At 38.6% G+C, this 19,366-nt stretch overlaps 1 protein-coding gene across 2 annotated transcripts in view; it reads left to right on the top strand.

Annotated features, from left to right (window-relative positions):
- The first annotated feature begins 5,255 nt into the window (after positions 1-5,255).
- LOC111149062 (signal recognition particle 72) overlaps positions 5,256-19,366 on the top strand; it is a 31,336-nt gene continuing 17,225 nt past the window's right edge. The window contains exons 1-9 of one of the 2 annotated variants that reach the window (XM_022505966.1): positions 5,256-5,376; positions 7,533-7,653; positions 10,591-10,714; positions 12,035-12,178; positions 12,258-12,369; positions 14,442-14,473; positions 15,511-15,635; positions 15,728-15,785; positions 19,184-19,315. In XM_022505966.1, coding sequence (XP_022361674.1) covers positions 5,268-5,376; positions 7,533-7,653; positions 10,591-10,714; positions 12,035-12,178; positions 12,258-12,369; positions 14,442-14,473; positions 15,511-15,635; positions 15,728-15,785; positions 19,184-19,315 — 957 coding nt within the window. In that variant the 5' untranslated portion in view covers positions 5,256-5,267. The remainder of the gene's footprint in view (positions 5,377-7,532; positions 7,654-10,590; positions 10,715-12,034; positions 12,179-12,257; positions 12,370-14,441; positions 14,474-15,510; positions 15,636-15,727; positions 15,786-19,183; positions 19,316-19,366) is intronic. The other variant, XM_022505967.1, reaches the window with a different exon arrangement.

The raw sequence follows: 19,366 nt of genomic DNA, 5'->3' as shown, positions 1-19,366 counted from the left end.
ATCCTTTTGATGACTGAGTAATATTCCATTGTATATACATACCACATCTTTATTCAATGTACTTTTCAGTTCTTAAACTATTAGTATCTATTCTGTCATTAAAATCTGTTACTAGAGCTTCATCTTCACTCTCTCCAGGAAACCTTCCCAAATCCCTTTTTCTTTGTTGAATTGGAAGCTGCAAGAGAGAATAATCTTACACTTTATTTCCTCACATTGCCTTTTGCTTTGGTATGTTATGCCTAGCAATCTGCTAGCCATGGGAGAATTGTAGAAATTACTGCTTCATTCTCTTATATTAGTTCACAAGAAAATTAAAAATAGATGATTTGGGGGCGCCTGGGTGGCTCAGTGGGTTAAAGCCTCGGCCTTCGGCTTGGATCATGGTCCCAGGGTCCTGGTATCAGGCCCTGCATGGGGCTCTCTGCTCAGCAGGGAGCCTGCTTCCTCCTCTCTCTGTCTGCTTCTTTGCCTACTTGTGATCTCCACCTCTCAAATGAATAAATAAAATCTTAAAAAAAAAATAGATGATTTTAACATCTTTTAAACTTTGGTTTTGTGGCCTCTGAATAGTCATTGGCTGCAATTTTAGCTCTTCTTTCTCTACCTGCAAAAATTCCACCTGCTTTGGTGTAGTACATGAGAAATTTCAAAACACATTTAGACTAGTAGATAGGACTGACCGTTTTAATGGTCATTATCAATTTCATTATTAGTTTTTTAGAGTATGTATATCCTCAGTAGGGTAGTTTCATTAATACTAGAGAAAATACTTGCTTGAAAGTGTTTTAACTGTTAGATTAATTTATGCAAACCTACCTGGTTTGCCATCTTTGGGTGATTATACTTTCTTTGGGCTTGTAGGTGAACATAAAAAGGAAGAAACATTTGTCCCAGGTAATACAGTACTATACTTTGTATCATAAAGGCATGCTTACAGTTGCTGTTGCTTTAAAGCCTTCTGAAATGTAAACACTGTAGCCAAATAAAAGACAAAGATGTGTGAATCTTTATTCATTCATCTATTCATGAAATAACATGGTTTGCCTGGTTATTCTAGGCCCTAGGAAAGCAGCACTGAACAGAAACAGAACCCCCACTGTCACAAAAATCTTACTGGGGCTAACAAACCATAAAAGATGTCTTAAAAGTATAAAAGATGTCATAAAAATATAAGTGCATATGGAGAATAACCAACATGATAGAACAGTGCTGGGGATGAGGAAGGTTTTTGCAAAGAATAGAGCAATGATGTAAAAGCAAGCCATACAAAAATGTGGCGAAGTACACAGACTGGGTGCAGGAAGGAAAACAGCTCTGCCTTTTTGAGGAGGTTCTCAAACACGCCACTATTGCTGGAGCTCTGGTGAGCAAAGGTAAGAATGGAAGATGATGTAAGTAAAGGCTAGATCACTTAGGACCTACAGGCCACACTGAAGTGTGAAAGAAAAACCACTGGAAAGTTTGAGTAGGGGCATGACATGACCTATTTAACATGTTTTTAAAGTTCTCTGGCTATTGTGTGGACAAGCAAGGAGATTGGTTAAGGATCTATTACAAGTCCAGGTGGAGGATGATGTGACCTTCAGTAAATTACTTTTTTTTTTTTATGCCTCTACTTCCAAGTGTAAAATAAGACTAATAATACTCCCTCCCTCATACTGTTAGGAGAATTAAATGAGTCAACATATGTAAAGTATATCCTGACATGAATACGCTATGTAATATCCCGTTTGGTAAACTGTAGAAGACGGTATGAGTGGAACTGACTTGCCATGAAAATCACCTTGAATTTAATATTCCCTTCAGTTGATTTCATTTCTAAACAGGAAAAAAGGACAGAAAATCAGCATAATATGGCTTATCCACACATCTTCAGCCCAGCAGTTCTTGGGAAGCCAGAGTGAATTTTTTTTTTAATTTTATTTATTTATTTGACAGAGAGGAGAAGCAGGTGGAATAGCAGGCAGAGGGAGAGGAAGAAGCAGGCTCCCTGCTGAGTAAGGAGCCTGACACGGGCTTAATCCCAGGACCCTGGGATTAGGACCTGAGCTGAAGACAGTTGCTTAACCAACTGAGCCACCCAGGTGCCCCAGGAGTGAAAATATTTAATGGTGCTTTTTGCACCATCCCCATGACCTCAAAATACTTGGCATGGAGTTGTTCACTTAGCATTGTGGGCCAGTGAAAACAGCAGTAGAATGGAAATGAAAAGATTTCACTGGGTACATTACTGTGAGCTTCATTTGTAAGGTACAACTAAATATGTTTTCTGCCTGCTTCACAGAGTGGATAAAATGACAAGATACTGTACACGGAAGCTTCTCAGAAATCAAAAGTAGCTAAATGCATGGTGCAAAAAAGTAAGGATTTGAGTACCAGTTATGTGCAAGAACCTGGGGATGTAGCAATGAACGAGATCCAATTTCTGCCCTCAATGAATTTTGGAGTCTTTCAGGGGCAGACAATTTTAAAACACTACATTGTCTTAATATGGAGTAAATGGTCAGGGATTCTGAGTACACAAAGAAGGCAGGAATTTAAAGAACAAATATATATTGTGAATGAATGTACTCTTTGTATACAGAGTTGTCTTATTTTTTAAATTGTATCCCTAGCAACCAATATATGCCAGATGCTAACACAGACGAAGTATTTAGTGAATATTTGTTGAGTGAATAAATGTGCAAAATCCCATAGGTATAGCAACAAAGAACCACACATAACTAAATGTCAAAGGAGTATTACATGCAAGGGGACTAGGGAGTGAGTAACAGAAGACCTATGTGGGTTGGGGAGATAGAAAGTAGAGGCCAGGGGCACCGGGGTGGCTCAGTGGGTTAAAGCCTTTTTCTTCGGCTCAGGTCATGATCCCAGGGTTCTGGGATTGAGCTCTGTGCCAGGCTCTCTGCTCAGCCGGGAGCCTACTTCCTCCTCTCTCTCTGCCTGTCTCTCTGCCTATTTGTGATCTCTGTCAAATAAATAAATAAAACTCTTAAAAAAAAAAAAAAAGAGGCCAAACCACAAAGGGTGTTACATGATAGGCTTTTAGATATTTTGAGGGTAGAAGCATGGCATCAGATAAATTATTTGTTTTAAAGATTTTATTTATTTATTTGACAGAGATATAAAGCACAAGTAGGCAGAGCAGCAGGAAGAGGGAGAGGGAGAAGCAGACTCTTCACTAAGCAGGGAGCCCGATGTGGGACTCAATCCCAGGACCCTGGGATCATAACCTGAGCCTAAGGCAGCTGCTTAACCAACTGAGCCACCCAGGCGCCCCAGATAAATTCTTTAAAAGACCACTCAGGAAGACTCGTCTCAAAAATGGCAGATTAACAAAAACAAAAACAAAACAAAACAAAAAAAAAACAGGTAAAATCCATATACTTATATCCCGTTTGCAACAAAACTTGATGAAAATGACATAAGCAATACAACCATAGGAGTCCATACCAGAATTCTGAGGAATTTTTGGAAGCTACATAGAGCATGGGATCAAGCCTGAAGCAGAAACTAAAACTGAATTCTTTTATAAAGTCAGTCTTCTGAGAACAGAATCACCACTAAGGTTGTGGTTTTTAACCTCGGGTGGGGTGGGGCTGTTGCATAAAAACACCTTTGAAGAATCCAGTGAAAACTATAGAACTGTTCCTCAGAAAAAATTACACATTTTGAGTATATCAGATGTCATCTGAACTTCCTCGCCCTCTTGAAATCTAGGCATAATTAGCTTAAAATCTCTGACAGTTCCACAATGAAAGTTCACAACTCTTTCCATGATTTTTACTAATTCACAGAGATTATATTCTCCTGAGATAGAGTTCATTAGACCAGCAGTGCTGTCTTTACATTATATTATATTGATTAGACATGAAATGTACCAGGCACCACTGGACACAACCAGGAGCTGGACATACCTTCTACTCTGAAGGAACTCAAATTAGGGAAGAAATAGGCAAAAACTCCTGTTAAAAAGTTGAGTACCAACTATGTGCCAGGCAGTGTGCTAGATCCTAAAGATACTGTGGTAAAAGTAAATGTGGTCCCTGTCCTCAAGAAAATGATATCCATATAAAGAGATAGGCTTCAAACGATGAGTGCTCAGAAGTACAGAGCTATATCAGAGAATAATGGGGAATGTTGCCTAGTTTGCAAGATCAGATAAGTACTTTTTAAAATCTGGACGCAGGTAAAGAAATACTGAAGGATAAAAAGAATAGGATGCTGGGAAAGAGAGAGGAAGTGGCAGCAGTTAGTGGACTCGGACAATATTGGGTCCGCAGGGGCATTCAATAAAATGCCCTCTCGTTTTTAAGAGAACTCAACAGATACTCGGTTCCGACACTCAAATATATCTTGATATGAAAGCTCTTACAAAAACCCTAAAACTCCTACGTCTTTGTGTTAAGTGCCAGCACATGCTAGGATGCATGAAGTATATGTTATCCCCAGAACAATAATAATATTTTCCCTATTTTACAGTCGGGAAAACTGGGACTCTGATAAATAACTTGCTCACAAGAGTCGCAGAGGCAGGAACTGAGCCCTGGCATTCTCATCCCTTACACCTCATCCTTTGGCCTTACTGCCGACTGTTCCTGAACTGGAGCTCACAGCGCAGCCAAGGGGGTTTCATCAAACGTGCTTTGCACTTGTTCGTTCTTCTTTTTCTTCTGTGCCTTTCCTCATATTCGCTTCTCTGCTAGAATTTTATTCAGACCCTACCCCTAAATCGCCTTTAACGATCCTTTTCAAATATAATTCCTCTATGAAGGAATTTCTCCAGCAGCAAAGAGAAGCCGTTTCTCTCCCCACTCTCCTTCAAAGGACTCCCTAAGGTTTCTAGTTAGTACTTGTACCACCCTATAGACTTCTTTCTCTCTTCCCTAGATCGTCATTCAGTTGCGTCCGCCTCGTGGGACAGGGATGCTGCCTCGCCAGCTGCTGTAGCCCCAGAAACGCAGGCTGCTTTGAGCCAAAACTGTCTGGTGAACCCCCTCTCAACCCCTCCCGGGGTCCGACACCTCGTTCCTTCATACCAGCTTCAGGTAAGGTGTTTCAATTCTTTCTATCCACACAGATTTCTAGCGAAGACGGCTAAGATTACTAACTCCAACACTGACTCAGGGATACCGACGCTTCCGAATCCAAGACGCTTAGCAACCACCGGCTTCCTCCTCCGCTTGGCCACCTCCGAGATCCTCTTCCGGGGCAGAGGTCGCCCCTCCCCGCCCCTCCCCGCCCCTCCCCGCGTCTCCTCCAAGATGGCGAGCGGCGGCGGCGGGGGCGTTTCGGTGTCTGCGCTCTGGGGTGAAGTAAACCGTTATGGTCAGAACGGTGACTTCACGCGCGCTCTTAAGACCGTCAACAAGAGTAAGTGCTGGGGCGGCCCCGGCCGCAGGGAGGATGCGGCCTCCTTCCGGCGCGCGCGACCACCCCGGAGCAGACGCGGGGATAGGAGATCCAGCCGGCGGCGGCGCGGGGGTCCAAACACCTGGCGGGCGCGGGTTGCGGCCCCTCTGCTCCACCTCATCAGCCCTGGGCCAAGGGTTGCTTAGAGCCACGTGTACTTCCCTTTTTACCCATCGCCGGGTAGCGAGGGTGGAATTTAAAGAGACCGCAACTCCATGCGCCTTTTTGAAACTGTTTTCTTACTCGACTCCTCCGTCTTTACTCCTTAATTCGCAAATATGTCACATCACCACCTTTTTTCCATCCTTTTAGAAGAGTGATCAAGACAGTAGTGCTGAGGGAGCTTTTTCTTTAGGGCCGCATCGCAGGGAGGAATCTGCTAGGGACACGTAGTTTTGAAGCTGGAGCTGACAAGGTGGGAGCTGTACAGACTGAGGGGAGAGGGGAGAGGGCTGGATGTGGATTGGGCCTGTCACTCTCATAGATAAAATCTCTCTCCGGCGTTATTGGATCAGAGGATATGTGTGTGAAAGCATTAACATTCGAAATAACGTCGGAAGAAAAGTTTGGCTTGTTTTTTTGTTTGTTTTTCCGTTTTGGGTTTTTTGTTTTTTGATTGTTTTTGCCCTGTAACTAATAATCTTTTTTTTTTTTTTTTTTTTAAGACTTATTTATTTATTTGACAGACAGAGATCACAAGTAGGCAGAGAGGTAGGCAGAGAGAGACGGGGAAGCAGTCTCCCCGCTGAGCAGAGAGCCCTATGCGGGTCTGGATCCCAGGACCCTGAGATCATGACCTGAGCTGACGGCAGAGGCTTTAACCCACTGAGCCACCCGGGCGCCCCTGTAACTAACAATCTTAAGTCAGCTGCCTTTGGTGTGAGGTTTACTTATTATATTCATGTATCCTTTACTGTGTAATTGCAGTAAGGCCATGCTTTTTAATGCTCTCTGCCATGGTAAATTCTTTACTGAAGATGCAGCCTGTGTTTGGTAGATTTGAAAAAGTGATTACAAAGACAGGGTTTGGCTCTTTAAAGCAGTAACATACAAAGTATGTCAGTAGCATACATGATTGTATAATTTTCAGTATCCTATTGTTAATGTAAAAAGAAGTGATTGTGCCACAGTGCACTTTCGATGATTTTAGACAGTAAGGAAACTGATTAAGGAACTGATTAGAGTTAATTTGATTCCTAAACTTGTTTTGAATTAGCTTTAGCCTTTGGCTAAACCTGCAACCAGTACTATTCAGTAGCAGTGTAGTAAGTATTTTGCAGAAATTATTTAATCACGGTTGTTGTTTTTTTTTTTTTTTTTTTTTTTCAGTTTGTTGATCGGTACATAATTCTCTTAATTGGTGAAAATTTATATGATTCTTACACAGAATTGGATTTCTAACATTGTCCAGGGGCAAGGAGGGTGATAGGGGTCATTTTGACACTAAACAGCTGTTTAGCTTTGAAACTTTGCTACCCGAGTCTTTCCTTGTCCTCTTTTGGTCTGTCGTCTTATGTGAAAAGGGAAATTTTGGAAGGTTTTTGGAAGTACTGCCAGCAAAATAAGTGGCATTTGTATACTTTACAACTTAAAGATTTTTACTATTCTCATTTAATCTTCTTAATAAACTTTCATACTCTTTGTAGATCAGAAAACTAACAGTTGGCAGTGAAATGATTTGCCCATGAACTAAAGACACTAACGCAAGCTTGTATTCAAACCTGAGTCATTTTTGCTTCCAAATTCTACATGAACTTTTTTCTTTCTTGGTGAACTTTCTTTCTTTCGATTGGTGAAATGTATAGGATGTAGCATGTGTCCTAAGGTGAAAAAAACTGGAGAAAAATATGTTCTTAGTTCTTTATTTCATTATTTAAAATTTTCTTTTTGCTACATGCATCTTGGGAATCTATCTCATTGGAAATCTTACTAAATTATAACTGCCCTTTTGCCACTTCCTAAGTTAAAAATGATCAGTCATTTTCTTTAATGTTTCAACTAATTGTTGCTGCTATACAATTGGAAGTGTAGCTTTTTGAGGCAGGGGGTGGGAAAATTTAGTAAAAATGTGAGAAGGAAATGGATTTTAAACTTGTTTTCCTAAAATTGTTCTCTAGTACTGCAGATCAACAAGGATGATGTAACTGCCCTACACTGTAAAGTGGTATGCCTTATCCAAAATGGAAGTTTCAAGGAAGCCTTGAATGTCATCAATACTCACACTAAAGTGTTAGCCAAGTAAGTGATTCAGTTAGTTGTTTGTGCATTTATTAGAAATATGGTTACCATAGCTATAACCATTTCCATGTTATTTCTTTTTTCCTCACTATTCAGTGATTTTTGACCTTCCTTCCTTTTTTGCTTGGCAGTAGTGTTTCTGAAACTGGAAGGAGCAGTAGTATCTTCTTTCCTGCTTTAGGGAGCCTTTTTCTTTACCTCTGTCTTCCCTTTGAACCACTAAGAAGCAGGTAAACTGCTGAAGGATATGGGTCAGAAATGTAATGAATTTTTGGAGGATATAAGGAGAACAATTCAGAAGTTTAATTTAAAAAGTCAGAGAGGGTGGAACATGTAGGGTAGGATGTGTGAGTAGAGGCCTTTAGAATAGTATGACAGTATATAAATGTATTTATATATACATTTATATACTTATATATATACATATATATACACTTATATATATATATACACATATACACTTATATATGTATATATATGTACACACACACACACACATCAGTATATAAGTCAGGTATAGCCTGACCTTTGTGCTTACCTCCTTTGAGAATTATTGAGGTGAGTATGATTTTAGGTCAAGATCGTTTGGTGTCAGAGTTCTTTAGTAGTCTTTAGAATATCTCAGATTTGCTGTTGTTAATCTTTTTCATTTATTTAATTTATCATTTCATGAAATGTGAATTTATATTCTAAATTTTTACTGTAATTTGATTTTTATTTACAGTTATGCCTAATTCCCCCAAAGAAGTATGTATAAAATAAAGTTTTGGGGGGCGCCTGGGTGGCTCAGTGGGTTAAAGCCTCTGCCTTCAGCTCAGGTCATGATTCCAGGGTACTGGGATTGAGCCCCGCATCAGGCTCTCTGCTCGCTGGGGTGCCAGCTTCCCTTCCCCTGCTCTGCCTGCCTCTCTGCCTACTTGTGATCTGTTTCTGTCAAATAAATATAAAATCTTGGGCACCTGGGTGGCTCAGTGGGTTGGGCCTCTGCCTTCCACCCAGGTCATGATCCCAGGGTCCTAGGATCGAGTCCTGAGTCGGGCTCTCTGCTCAGCAGGGAGCCTGCTTCTCCCTCTCTCTCTCTGCCTGCCTCTCTGCCTACTTGTGATCTCTCTCTGTCAAGTGAATAAATAAAATCTTTGGAAAATTAAATAAATAAATAAAATCTTTAAAAAAAGTAAAGTTTTTGGCAGCATATTTACTCTTTAATGAAATACTGGATTATAAAGTTGACACTTGAGCATCTCAGGGGTTGGGGTACCAACCCTCTGCACAGTTGAAAATCTTTGTATGACTTTAGACTCCTCAAAAACTGTACCGATAGCCTACTATTGACTGGAGGCCTAACAGATGACATAAATAGTTGATTAACATGTATTTTTATGTTATATGTATTGTATACTATATTTTTAGGTTAAAGTAAGCTAGAGGAAAGAAAATGATATTAAAATCATAAGAGAAAATATATCTAAGGTGCTATACTATATTTATTGGAAAAAATCCACAAATCAGTGGACTCAGGCAGTTCAAACCCATATTCAAATGACAACAACTATATAGTATACTTTTTGTATAAGAAAAGGAGGATATAAGAATTTATATGTGTATTTTCCTCTACTTGCAGAAACAAACACTAGAGAAACAGTGAATAAAAGTCACTTGTAGGGGTGCCTGGGTGGCTCACTTTTTAAGCAGCTGCCTTCAGCTCAGGTCATGTTCCCAGATCCTGGGATTGAGCACCACATCCAGGAGCCTGCTTCTTCCTCTCCCTACTACTCCCCTGCTTGGGCTCTCTTTCCTTCTGTCAAGTAAATGAATAAAATCTTTAAAAATAAGCAAATAGGGGAGCCTGGGTGGCTCAGTCATTAAGCGTCTGCCTTCAGCTCAGGTCATGATTCCAGAGTTCTGGGATCGAGCCCTGTATCGGGCTCCCTGCTTGGGCTCCCTGCTTGGCGGGAAGCCGGCTTTTCCCTCTCCCACTCCCCCTACTTGTGTTCCCTCTCTTGCTGTGTCTCCCTCTGTCAAATAAATAAATAAAATATTTTAAAAATTAAAAAATAAAAGTAAATAAGTGAAACTCCAAAATGAGTTTCAAGTGTCACATTAATGTAGATGAGTTGTCAATGTAGATAGGCCATGTTTTTATTGTTGTGTGTTTATCAGTTGTTTGGTTACAAGTACTATGTTCTTTTAAGATTTTAGACCTTTTCTTTGCTATTCATTTGCTTTTTGAACACATTTATATGGCTTATTTGATTAGTAGAGCTAAGATACTTCTGTAATAACTAATTTAGAATAGTGTTCAGGGGCACCTGGGTGGCTCAGTTGGTGGAGCACATGACGCTTGATCTCAGGGTTGTGAGTTAGACTCCCATGTTGGGTGTGAAGATTACTGAAAAAAAAAATCTTGAAAAAAATAATAGTGTTCAGACTGTATTTAGTTACTTGATTTCATTCTTAAATGTTTGTTTCAAAGGTCCGTTAATTCTAAGATTGTCCATGAAAGCCAGAGAGGCAAGGAAAATGGATGTAATGTTTTCTGCCACTTGGGAACTGATTTTCAGGAATGTTACTAAACTTTGTTGGTTTCCTCATCTATTGTTTGTTTGTTTGTTTGTTTTTGAGATTTTCTTTATTTACTTGACAGAGAGCACAAGCAGGGGGAGCAGCAGAAAGAGAGGGAGAAGTAGGCTCCCCGCTAGGCAGGGAGTCCTATATGAGACTGAATCCCAGGACCCTGGGATCATGATCTGAGCCGAGGGCAGACGCTTAACTGACTGAGCCACCCAGGTGCCCCTTCCTCATCTATTGTTAATAGAGATTAAATGACTTACTATAGAACAGGTGCTTACAGCAGTGTGTGGCATATAGTGAATGCTCTGCAGTGTTAACTAATGATCAGATACTGTTTTTTTGTTTTGTTTTGTTTTTCTTTTTCAGTAACTCTCTTTCCTTTGAGAAGGCATATTGTGAGTACAGGTTGAACAGAATTGAGAATGCCTTGAAGACAATAGAGAGTGCCAATCAGCAGACAGACAAATTAAAGGAGCTTTATGGACAAGTGGTAATTACTGCTTTAAAGTACATGTTGACAATCATCCTGAGTGGGCATGACTATACCTGTAGTGAGGAGCAGGGATGAGGTACCTCAGCCCATCCTGATGCTCCACAAAACTTGCCACCAAACCAATTCTTGAGGTTTGAACATATTCTCTCCTATTGATCTTCACACAAACAGTTGCATATATAATAATTTGTGAATAAATTATTTCTCCAGGGTAATTAGAAAATTAGAATTAAAAACTATCCTATGAAACTTTGACTTTTTTAGTTGGGAAGATGAAGGCCAGGGATATACTAATACAGTTTTGAAAATGTATTTCTTTCTAGCTTTAAACACATTTTGTTTTAAGGTTAAAATAACATAAATCATGATAGATAAGAATTTGGATGAATTTAACTAGTTTATGAATTCCTCAAAACTATCTTATTCTGAAAGGGCTTGAGAGACTTCATTAAGCTTAATGTAAAAAAAGAGCTATTAATGATGAGAGGACAGAAATGTTTTAGAAGTAACTAAACCCTCTTAAAGATTTTTAAAATGTCAGGGCAAATAATGTAATATATGTATTGTCCCCAAGAGATAGTAAGAGTTAAATAATACAGGTTGGAGAAAGATTTGGACAAGTTCATGGATTGTAGGTTTATAAAGAACTTTTAAGGTAAGCTGGGCAAATTTAGGGTAAATGCCAACATTCTGAGTTTGATGAAGGGCATGAGTCTTGGTCATTTATAGTTGACTTAATTTACCCAGAGTGGCAGTTGTTATTGCCCTTTGAGAACAACTTGAATGAAATAAGAATTATATTTTATGTACTTGGTATTAACCCTATCCTAGCTTTTCCCTATCTGGGAGAAGGAAATGAAGATTAAATATAGTGAACTCCTAAGAAATATTAAGTCCTTTTGTTAACATCTAATTTTGTTCCTGTTCACTGGGGCTTAAGAGTCGTTTTGTGGGTGGGAAAATTTTTTCATTGTAAGTCAGATTTAGGTAGCAGGGTGATTTCTTTGGACAGGTTTTCTTTCACAACCCACTTAGACACTTTCCTAACCTCAGGAAGGAGGTAATACAATGACTTCTATTTGAATCATGGCTGTAGATCTACAGTATAGTAGAGATTCATTCATTCCAGGTTTTTGGAAGAGTTAGTAGCACCCAGAACTAATTGAAAAATTGTAAGGGAAAGACTGTTGACTGCCTGTATCATGCTGTAATAAGCTTTCCTACTTAGTGATTCAAAAAAGGGTTTATATAATGTTTGAGGCATAATACTACATTTGTTTTCCCCTCTGATCTTTTACTTGGTATTTGTCCCCGTAGTTATACCGGTTAGAACGCTATGATGAATGCTTAGTGGTGTATAGAGATCTCGTCCGAAACTCCCAAGATGATTATGATGAAGAGAGAAAAACAAACCTTTCAGCCGTAGTTGCAGCTCAAAGCAATTGGGAAAAAGTGGTTCCAGTGAGTATCCCTGTGTACCCACACAGCTATGAAATGAGATTCCTGTCTAGTGTTTGACTGGTATTTTGCTCCATGACAGGAGAACTTGGGCCTCCAAGAAGGCACACACGAACTATGCTACAATGCTGCATGTGCTCTGATAGGACAAGGCCAGCTGAGCCAAGCAATGAAAATCCTGCAAAAAGCTGAAGGTTGGAAGTTTATTAAAATTATGTGTAATTGTAATGTGCGTATAACTTAAAACATTATTTCCAAAAATTGAATTTGATATTTGTGAGATTTATAATTGGAAGCTATATAATTGGAAATTATATGATGCAGTAAGAATTTCTCAAAGTTCATCTAGCCTCTCTCTTGGCATTTTAGCATATCTTCCCTATTTGTGTCTAATCCCTAAGCCAGAGTACTTGTCCATTTTCATCCATACCAGACCTTATTTTTGAGGTTTTTTAATAAGTTACTGTGAGTGTTAAATGTAAATTGAGTTAATGTCAAGCATTTATAATAGTACCTAGCATATATAACATAAACATCTAACAAGTATTGGCTGTCATCATTTTTTTTTTCAAAGATTTTATTTATTTATTTGACAGAGAGAGATCACAAGTAGGCAGAGAGGCAGGCAGAGAGAGAGGAGGAAGCAGGCCCCCCGCTGAGCAGAGAGCCCGATGTGGGGCTCAATCCCAGGAGCCTGGGATCATGACCTGAGCCGAAGGCAGAGGCTTTAACCCACTGAGCCACCCAGCACCCCTTGGTTATTATTAAGCTGGCATTCAGGTACGGTGATAATCAGTGTGCCTTTGTGTGTATACTGCATTTATATTGGTAACACCATTCAAGCACAGTTTAACTCCCCTTAGTATGTTTTCACATACAACATTTACATGCTTTGAAGCTTTTGGTTAAGAAAAAAAGAAAAATAGTCTTATTAGCTTATGTTTGGTTTCAACTCCAAAAACATGTAGACTTTTCTTTTGCATACATATTTCCCTGGAAGTTATAAAAGTGATGTAGGGACTGCAGTGACAGTGGGGGTGAAAAAGGTGAAGGAGGGTCAATTTTAAATGTTGAAGGTTAAAATAAAAGCAGAATTTGGAGTATCATGAGAAGAAAAGTATGCTTGAGAATTATAATTTCTTGGTTATACCCAGTATTGACAATGGTGTGGGAAAAAGACATTCTTATACATGGAAGTTTTGAGTGTTAAGGTAATACTGACTTTGCAGTGGGGAATTTGGTGATATGTGAAAGATCTTAAAATTTGCTTACCCTTCGATCCAAGGATTTCATTTGAAGGAATAATTAGATTAATTAATAATTAACAGTAATTAGGTAAATGAAATTTATTGTAAGGAAATAATTAGATAAATTCATATATGTATTTGTATGAATGCTAATTGAAGGGATGGTCAGAAGAAAAAATTTAGAAACATCATGAGTTTTGTCCTGTAAGAGGACTGGCTAAGTTTTACCATGACCACAGAATAGACTATTGTGCAGTCATTTAAAATAAAAATGTAGATCTAGGGGTACCTGGGTGGCTCAGTCCATTAAGGGTCCTACTCTGGTTTTTGGCTCAGATTATGATCTCGTGGGTCCTGGGATCTAGCTCCACATCAGGCTCCATGCCCAGCAGGGAGTCTGCTTCTCCGCTCCCTCCCTCCCTCCCTCCCTCCATCCCTCCCTCTCCCTGTCTCTAAAATAAATAAATAAATAAATAAATAAATAAATAAATCTTTTTTTTTTAAAGCCTTGATTTTAAAAAATAATAATAATGTAGATCTTTATTATAAAGATGTCCACAATATAATAAATGGGGAAGAGAGGTTTCAAAATAGTATATGGAATATCACACTTTCATTTTAAAAGCAGCTGTGCCTTTGCATTTTAAAAATAGTAATGAAAATGCTAATAGTGGTTGTCTCTTGGTGGTGGGATTATTATCTTTACTACATTTTTGTCATTGATTTTTTGCGATGAACATTTGTTGCATTTATATTTTTTCAATGCCCTTAAATTTTTTTTTAACCTAGAGATTACAAATGAAAGAAAAATGCCAGAGAGCTAGAATAGTCCAGGACTGATAGTATTTATGTAATGTTTATTATTATTTATGTTGATGCTAATAATAAATTACAAATTTGCTTGTTATTAAAATTATCTTGAAATCTTCTGCCTAAGAATTTAATTCTTACTCTTCAGAATGGTGAAAGGAATGAGAGTTACCCTGCAATATTAATTTTAAAATCATTTTTTCCTATAGATCTTTGCCGCCGCTCATTATCAGAAGATTCTGTAAGTATTCCACTGTTATTAAACCCAAATTTTACACTTCTGACTAATAGAAACTTATAGGGCGCTTCATTGTAGTATTTATTGATTTGTTGGAATAGGTGGTGATTTATTAAATATAAATCATAGTAAAAAATCCTCTTGATCAATTATTTGATGGGAGTCTTAGGCTGGGAAATTACAATACCAGAATTTTTCATATGCCTTATACATTTTATTTTAAATTTATATTAATATAAATTCATTCTCTTGTTTATTTATTTATTTTTTTAAAAAGATTTTATTTATTTATTTGACAGAGAGAGAGATCACAAGTAGACAGAGAGGCAGGCAGAGAGAGAGAGAGAGAGAGGGAAGCAGGCTCCCTGCTGAGCAGAGAGCCCAATGCGGGACCTGAGCCGAAGGCAGCGGCTTAACCCACTGAGCCACCCAGGCGCCCCATTCTCTTGTTTTAGATGTAAGGCTCAGATCTTTGCATATGGGTCCTTTCATAGGAATCCCATGCATATTTCTTAAATGAACCGCAAATAATCCAACAGTCATGATTTCCAGTTGTCTTTTTGTTTTTTAAGATTTTATTTACTTATTTGACAGACAGAGATCACAAGTAGGCAGAGAGAGAGGAGGAAGCAGGCTCCCCGCTGAGCAGAGAGCCCGATGTGGGGCTCGATCCCAGGACCCTGAGATCATGACCTGAACCGAAGGCAGAGGCCCAACCCACTGAGCCACCCAGGCGCCCCAGATTTCCAGTTGTCTTAAAGACAGTCATGAAGTAGTTTCATTATAGAGTCCTTACAGTTGTTAGCCTTTTCACCAGTCTTTTATTGTTTTCTGGTGCTCACCTGTTTACACAGTAATTTGCTTTTGAAATCATCTTTATCAAATTCCTAAATTTAAGCAAACTGATTATAAGGGAAGCTCTCTGAAAATCATATGTTCTCTTTAAGATTGTGTACCTTTTGAATGTTTGGAATACTTGGTAAATATGGAGATGGATTTGGAGAATTTACAGGGGGAAAAATGTTTCTTTTTCTCCTTAGGATGGGACTGAGGAAGACCCACAGGCAGAACTGGCCATCATTCATGGGCAGATGGCCTATATTCTGCAGCTGCAGGGTCGTACAGAGGAAGCGTTGCAACTTTACAATCAGATAATAAAACTAAAGTAAGTAAGTTATTAAAATGAAGTACCTTTTATAGGGGATGAAGCCTCTTTTAAAAGTTTGTTTCTTTTTGACTGTTGCTTATTGTTCACAGGCCAACAGATGTGGGATTGCTAGCTGTGATTGCAAACAACATCATTACTATTAACAAGGTATGGCATATCCATGGCTTTCTTAAACTTATATTTTACATTGAAAACGTATTACCTGCTTCATCCTAGGTTAACTTCTTTTTTCTGTAACACAGTCTGGTTGTAGCAAAATCACAATCACAGCTTAACTTTTATGATGATGATTCTGCAAGCTATATTCAGCTAATAAAACTTTTTTGCAGTTATAGTCTCTGGACAGTCTTACCCTTTTCCCAGTTTATAATAATGTGGAGAATCTATAGATTGAAAAATAAATTGTTTGGAGTTTTAAACTAAGTATGTGTGTACCTTATGTGTCATTTTCATCTAGTGAGTCTGAGGACAAGTTTTCTATATATAATTTTTTTCTTCTGGTGGTTTTTATTTTGGGGAAAGGGAGACATTCCCACCCCAAAGCACATATAAAATAATACAAGTATGAATATAAATGATCCTAAAGAGTACCGTACTAGTAAAATTAACCACCATTTAGAACATTGTTTTAATGGAAGAACATTTCAGAGTTGAAATTGAAGTCAGTAGAAAGTAAGTAACATTTGGGGCATCTGGGTGGCTCACTGGGTTAAGCCTCTGCTTTTGGCTTAGGTCATGAACTCAGGGTCCCGGGATCAAGCCCCGCATCAGTGTCTCTGCTCATCAGGGAGCCTGCTTCCCTGTCTCTCTCTCTACCTGCCTCGATGCCTGCCTCTCTGCCTACTTGTGACCTCTCTTTCTGTCAAATAAATAAATAAATAAATCTTTAAAAAAAAAAAAAAGAAAAGTAACATTTGATTTCTTTTGATAAACTGTGATTTTTCAAGTGCTATCTTCTTATATTTTTAGGTGGCAATACTTGCCTCCAATTTGTAGGAATATAATCTGAGGCTAAAAGGAGTTAAGTAATTTGTATAAGGTCACAGCCTGTTAGAGGTAGAACTTGGATTCAGATTCCAGTGTCTTGACTCCATAAAGTCCTTCATGGTACTTCCCTCCTCCAATAGCAGAAATTCAGACGGCTCCAGAGCTGAGATAATGGCATTAGAGAGAGTAGTAGTTAGAGCATGTTGCAGGCCTTTGGCATGGTTTAGGTTTTCAAAAATTGATTCTGGCATTTGAATCCTAGCAGCATTATATACTTGCCTGTGTGTGTGTGAATTATTTGAAATGCTGTGAGGATGAATTCATTTTACCTGCTATAATTACAGGAAGGAGAGATATCTTAATCTTGTTTTAAGTATTTACCAAACTTTTAAAAAAATATATTTTTTAAAACTTCATTTGAGAAAGAGTGAGAGGGAGATCACAGAGAGAGAGGGAGAATCAGACTCAATGCTGAGTGGGGAGCCCTATGGGAGGCTTGATCCTGGGACCTGGAGATTGTGACCTGAGCTGAAGGCAGATGCTTAAAGACTGAGCCACCCAGGCACCCCATCTGTTTTTTTTTTTTTTAAGATTTTAAAAAATTTATTTATTTGAGAGAGAGTGAGAGCAAGCAGATCACAGAGGGAGAGGGATATACGGCCTTAACTTTCTTGAGTCAACAGACTTTTTATTCAAAATAGTGCTGAATTCAATAGATAATGCAAAAGAAATAATGAAAGTCAGTCTCAATCATTACATCATTTAAAAGTCTCATTCTGATATTGAAAAAAATTGTGCATGTTTAAATTTTTTACTTTTAACTACAGTATTGGTGAAAGAAAAGATCTCTGAGCTGGCAAATTTGTAGCTGACCCTTGATAAAGAGAGTTACGGTTTGAAAGTTAAACAACAGCATAAGCAAATGAACATACGGAGAAATACTTACGACTTAGGGGAAGAAAGTGAGAAAACAGAAGTTAAGAGGACACATACATGCTAATTAAAATTTTTTAAAAAAATTTTAATATTTTATTTGGCAGAGATCACAAGTAGGCAGAGAGGCAGGCAGAGAGAGAGGAGGAAACAGGCTCCCTGCTGAGCAGGGAGGCCGATGTGGGGCTTCATACCAGGACCCTGGGATCATGACCCGAGCTGAAGGCAGATGCTTTTAACACACTGAGCCACCCAGGCGCCCCCAAAATTTTTAAAATTTAGATTGAACGGTATGGTATAGAAGGCCTTGAAAATCAAATTTTTTAATAAGTGCCATGATAGCAAAGTTTAAGAGAAGTCTGGCAGTGGTATGCATGATGAATTGAAGTATTAAAAGAGTACAGAGGAGAACCAACTAGAAATCTGGTTTCTTAATTGATTTATGTGTGGGGCAGCAGGGTGGCTCAGTCGGTTAACTGTATACCTTTGGCTCGGGTCATGGTCTTGGGGTCCTGGAATCTAGTCCTGCGTTGGGCTCCCTGCTCAGCAGGGAGTCTGCTTCTCCCTCTCCCTCTCCCTCTGTCCTTCTTCCCAGCTTGTGCTTTCTCTCTCTCAAGTAAATAAAATCTTAAAAAAAAAAAAAGAAATTGATATATATGAAAGTTTTTGCTGTACGTTAAAATAATTTTACAGTGGTTTGAAGCTTCAAACTCAGAATAAGTGGTATTTATTTTAGATTTCTTCTTTGTCTCCTTTTAGTCTTCAAACTAGTAGAAGACCTGGTTTGAAAAACATAGTTTATCACTTATTTGTGAATATATATATTTTTAAAGATTTTATTTATTTATTTGACACACACACAGAGAAATCACAAGTAGGCATAGAGGCAGGCGGGTGTGGGGGAAGCGGGCTCTCCGCAGAGCAGAGAGCAGAGCAGAGAGCCTGATGCAGAGCTTGATCCCAGGACCCTGAGATCATGACCTAAGCTGAAGGCAGAGGCTTAACCCATTGAGCCACCCAGGCAGCCCCTGACATTCTGTAATTCTTAACAGGACTTTTTAAAGGCAGATAACACTGTGTGTGCTGCACATAGAAGTTTGGGAATTTGAGCTTCTTTGAGCTACTGCCTAGGTAAGAAGGGCCTTAAGGAAAAGAAAAACAGTAGCTCTGTTACATTAGCATTTTTTTTTTTTTGGTGCTAAAAATGGTTTCAAAAGGGGTGTGAATCTATTTCTGAATTTTAATGATTTGCTTACATAATGACTGTTTCAAAGAGGAAAGAATTACTTTCCTCATTTGTCATATAAATTCTAAAGGGCATAGTTTGTAGATTGCAGCTTTCTTTGTATCTTTGTAGTCCTGATTTCCAATGTCAGATTTGTTCTGTCCACTTTTCTTCAAGAAACTCAAAACAAGCAGTTAATAGTGGAAGGATAAATCAAAAGAAAACCAAGAACCCAAGACAGATTTTTTTAGGGGTTTAAACAACCTAACCAGGTAGATATATTATCTTCCAAGCTCTTTTGTGTATAAAATAACTAAATGGAAGAGGAGTAAAGCCTTGAAGTGTTAAAAGATTAAAGTCTGAGATTGCTGTTAATGGCAGATGAATTTTTCTTTGTCAGGACCAAAATGTCTTTGACTCCAAGAAGAAGGTGAAATTAACCAATGCAGAAGGAGTAGAGTTTAAGCTTTCTAAGAAACAGCTGCAAGCTATAGAATTTAACAAAGCTTTGCTTGCTATGTACACAAACCAGGTAAGTAACAAATCTCTCATTGCTCTAGCTAAACCTTTTGGAGTATGGCAT

Source organism: Enhydra lutris, unplaced genomic scaffold (assembly GCF_002288905.1).
Source record: "Enhydra lutris kenyoni isolate GAN:26980312 unplaced genomic scaffold, ASM228890v2 scaffoldscaffold21, whole genome shotgun sequence".
NCBI classification, from domain to species: domain Eukaryota; kingdom Metazoa; phylum Chordata; class Mammalia; order Carnivora; family Mustelidae; genus Enhydra; species Enhydra lutris.
The sequence above is the reverse complement of the archived record's forward strand: the minus strand, read 5'-3'. Positions and strand labels throughout refer to the sequence as shown.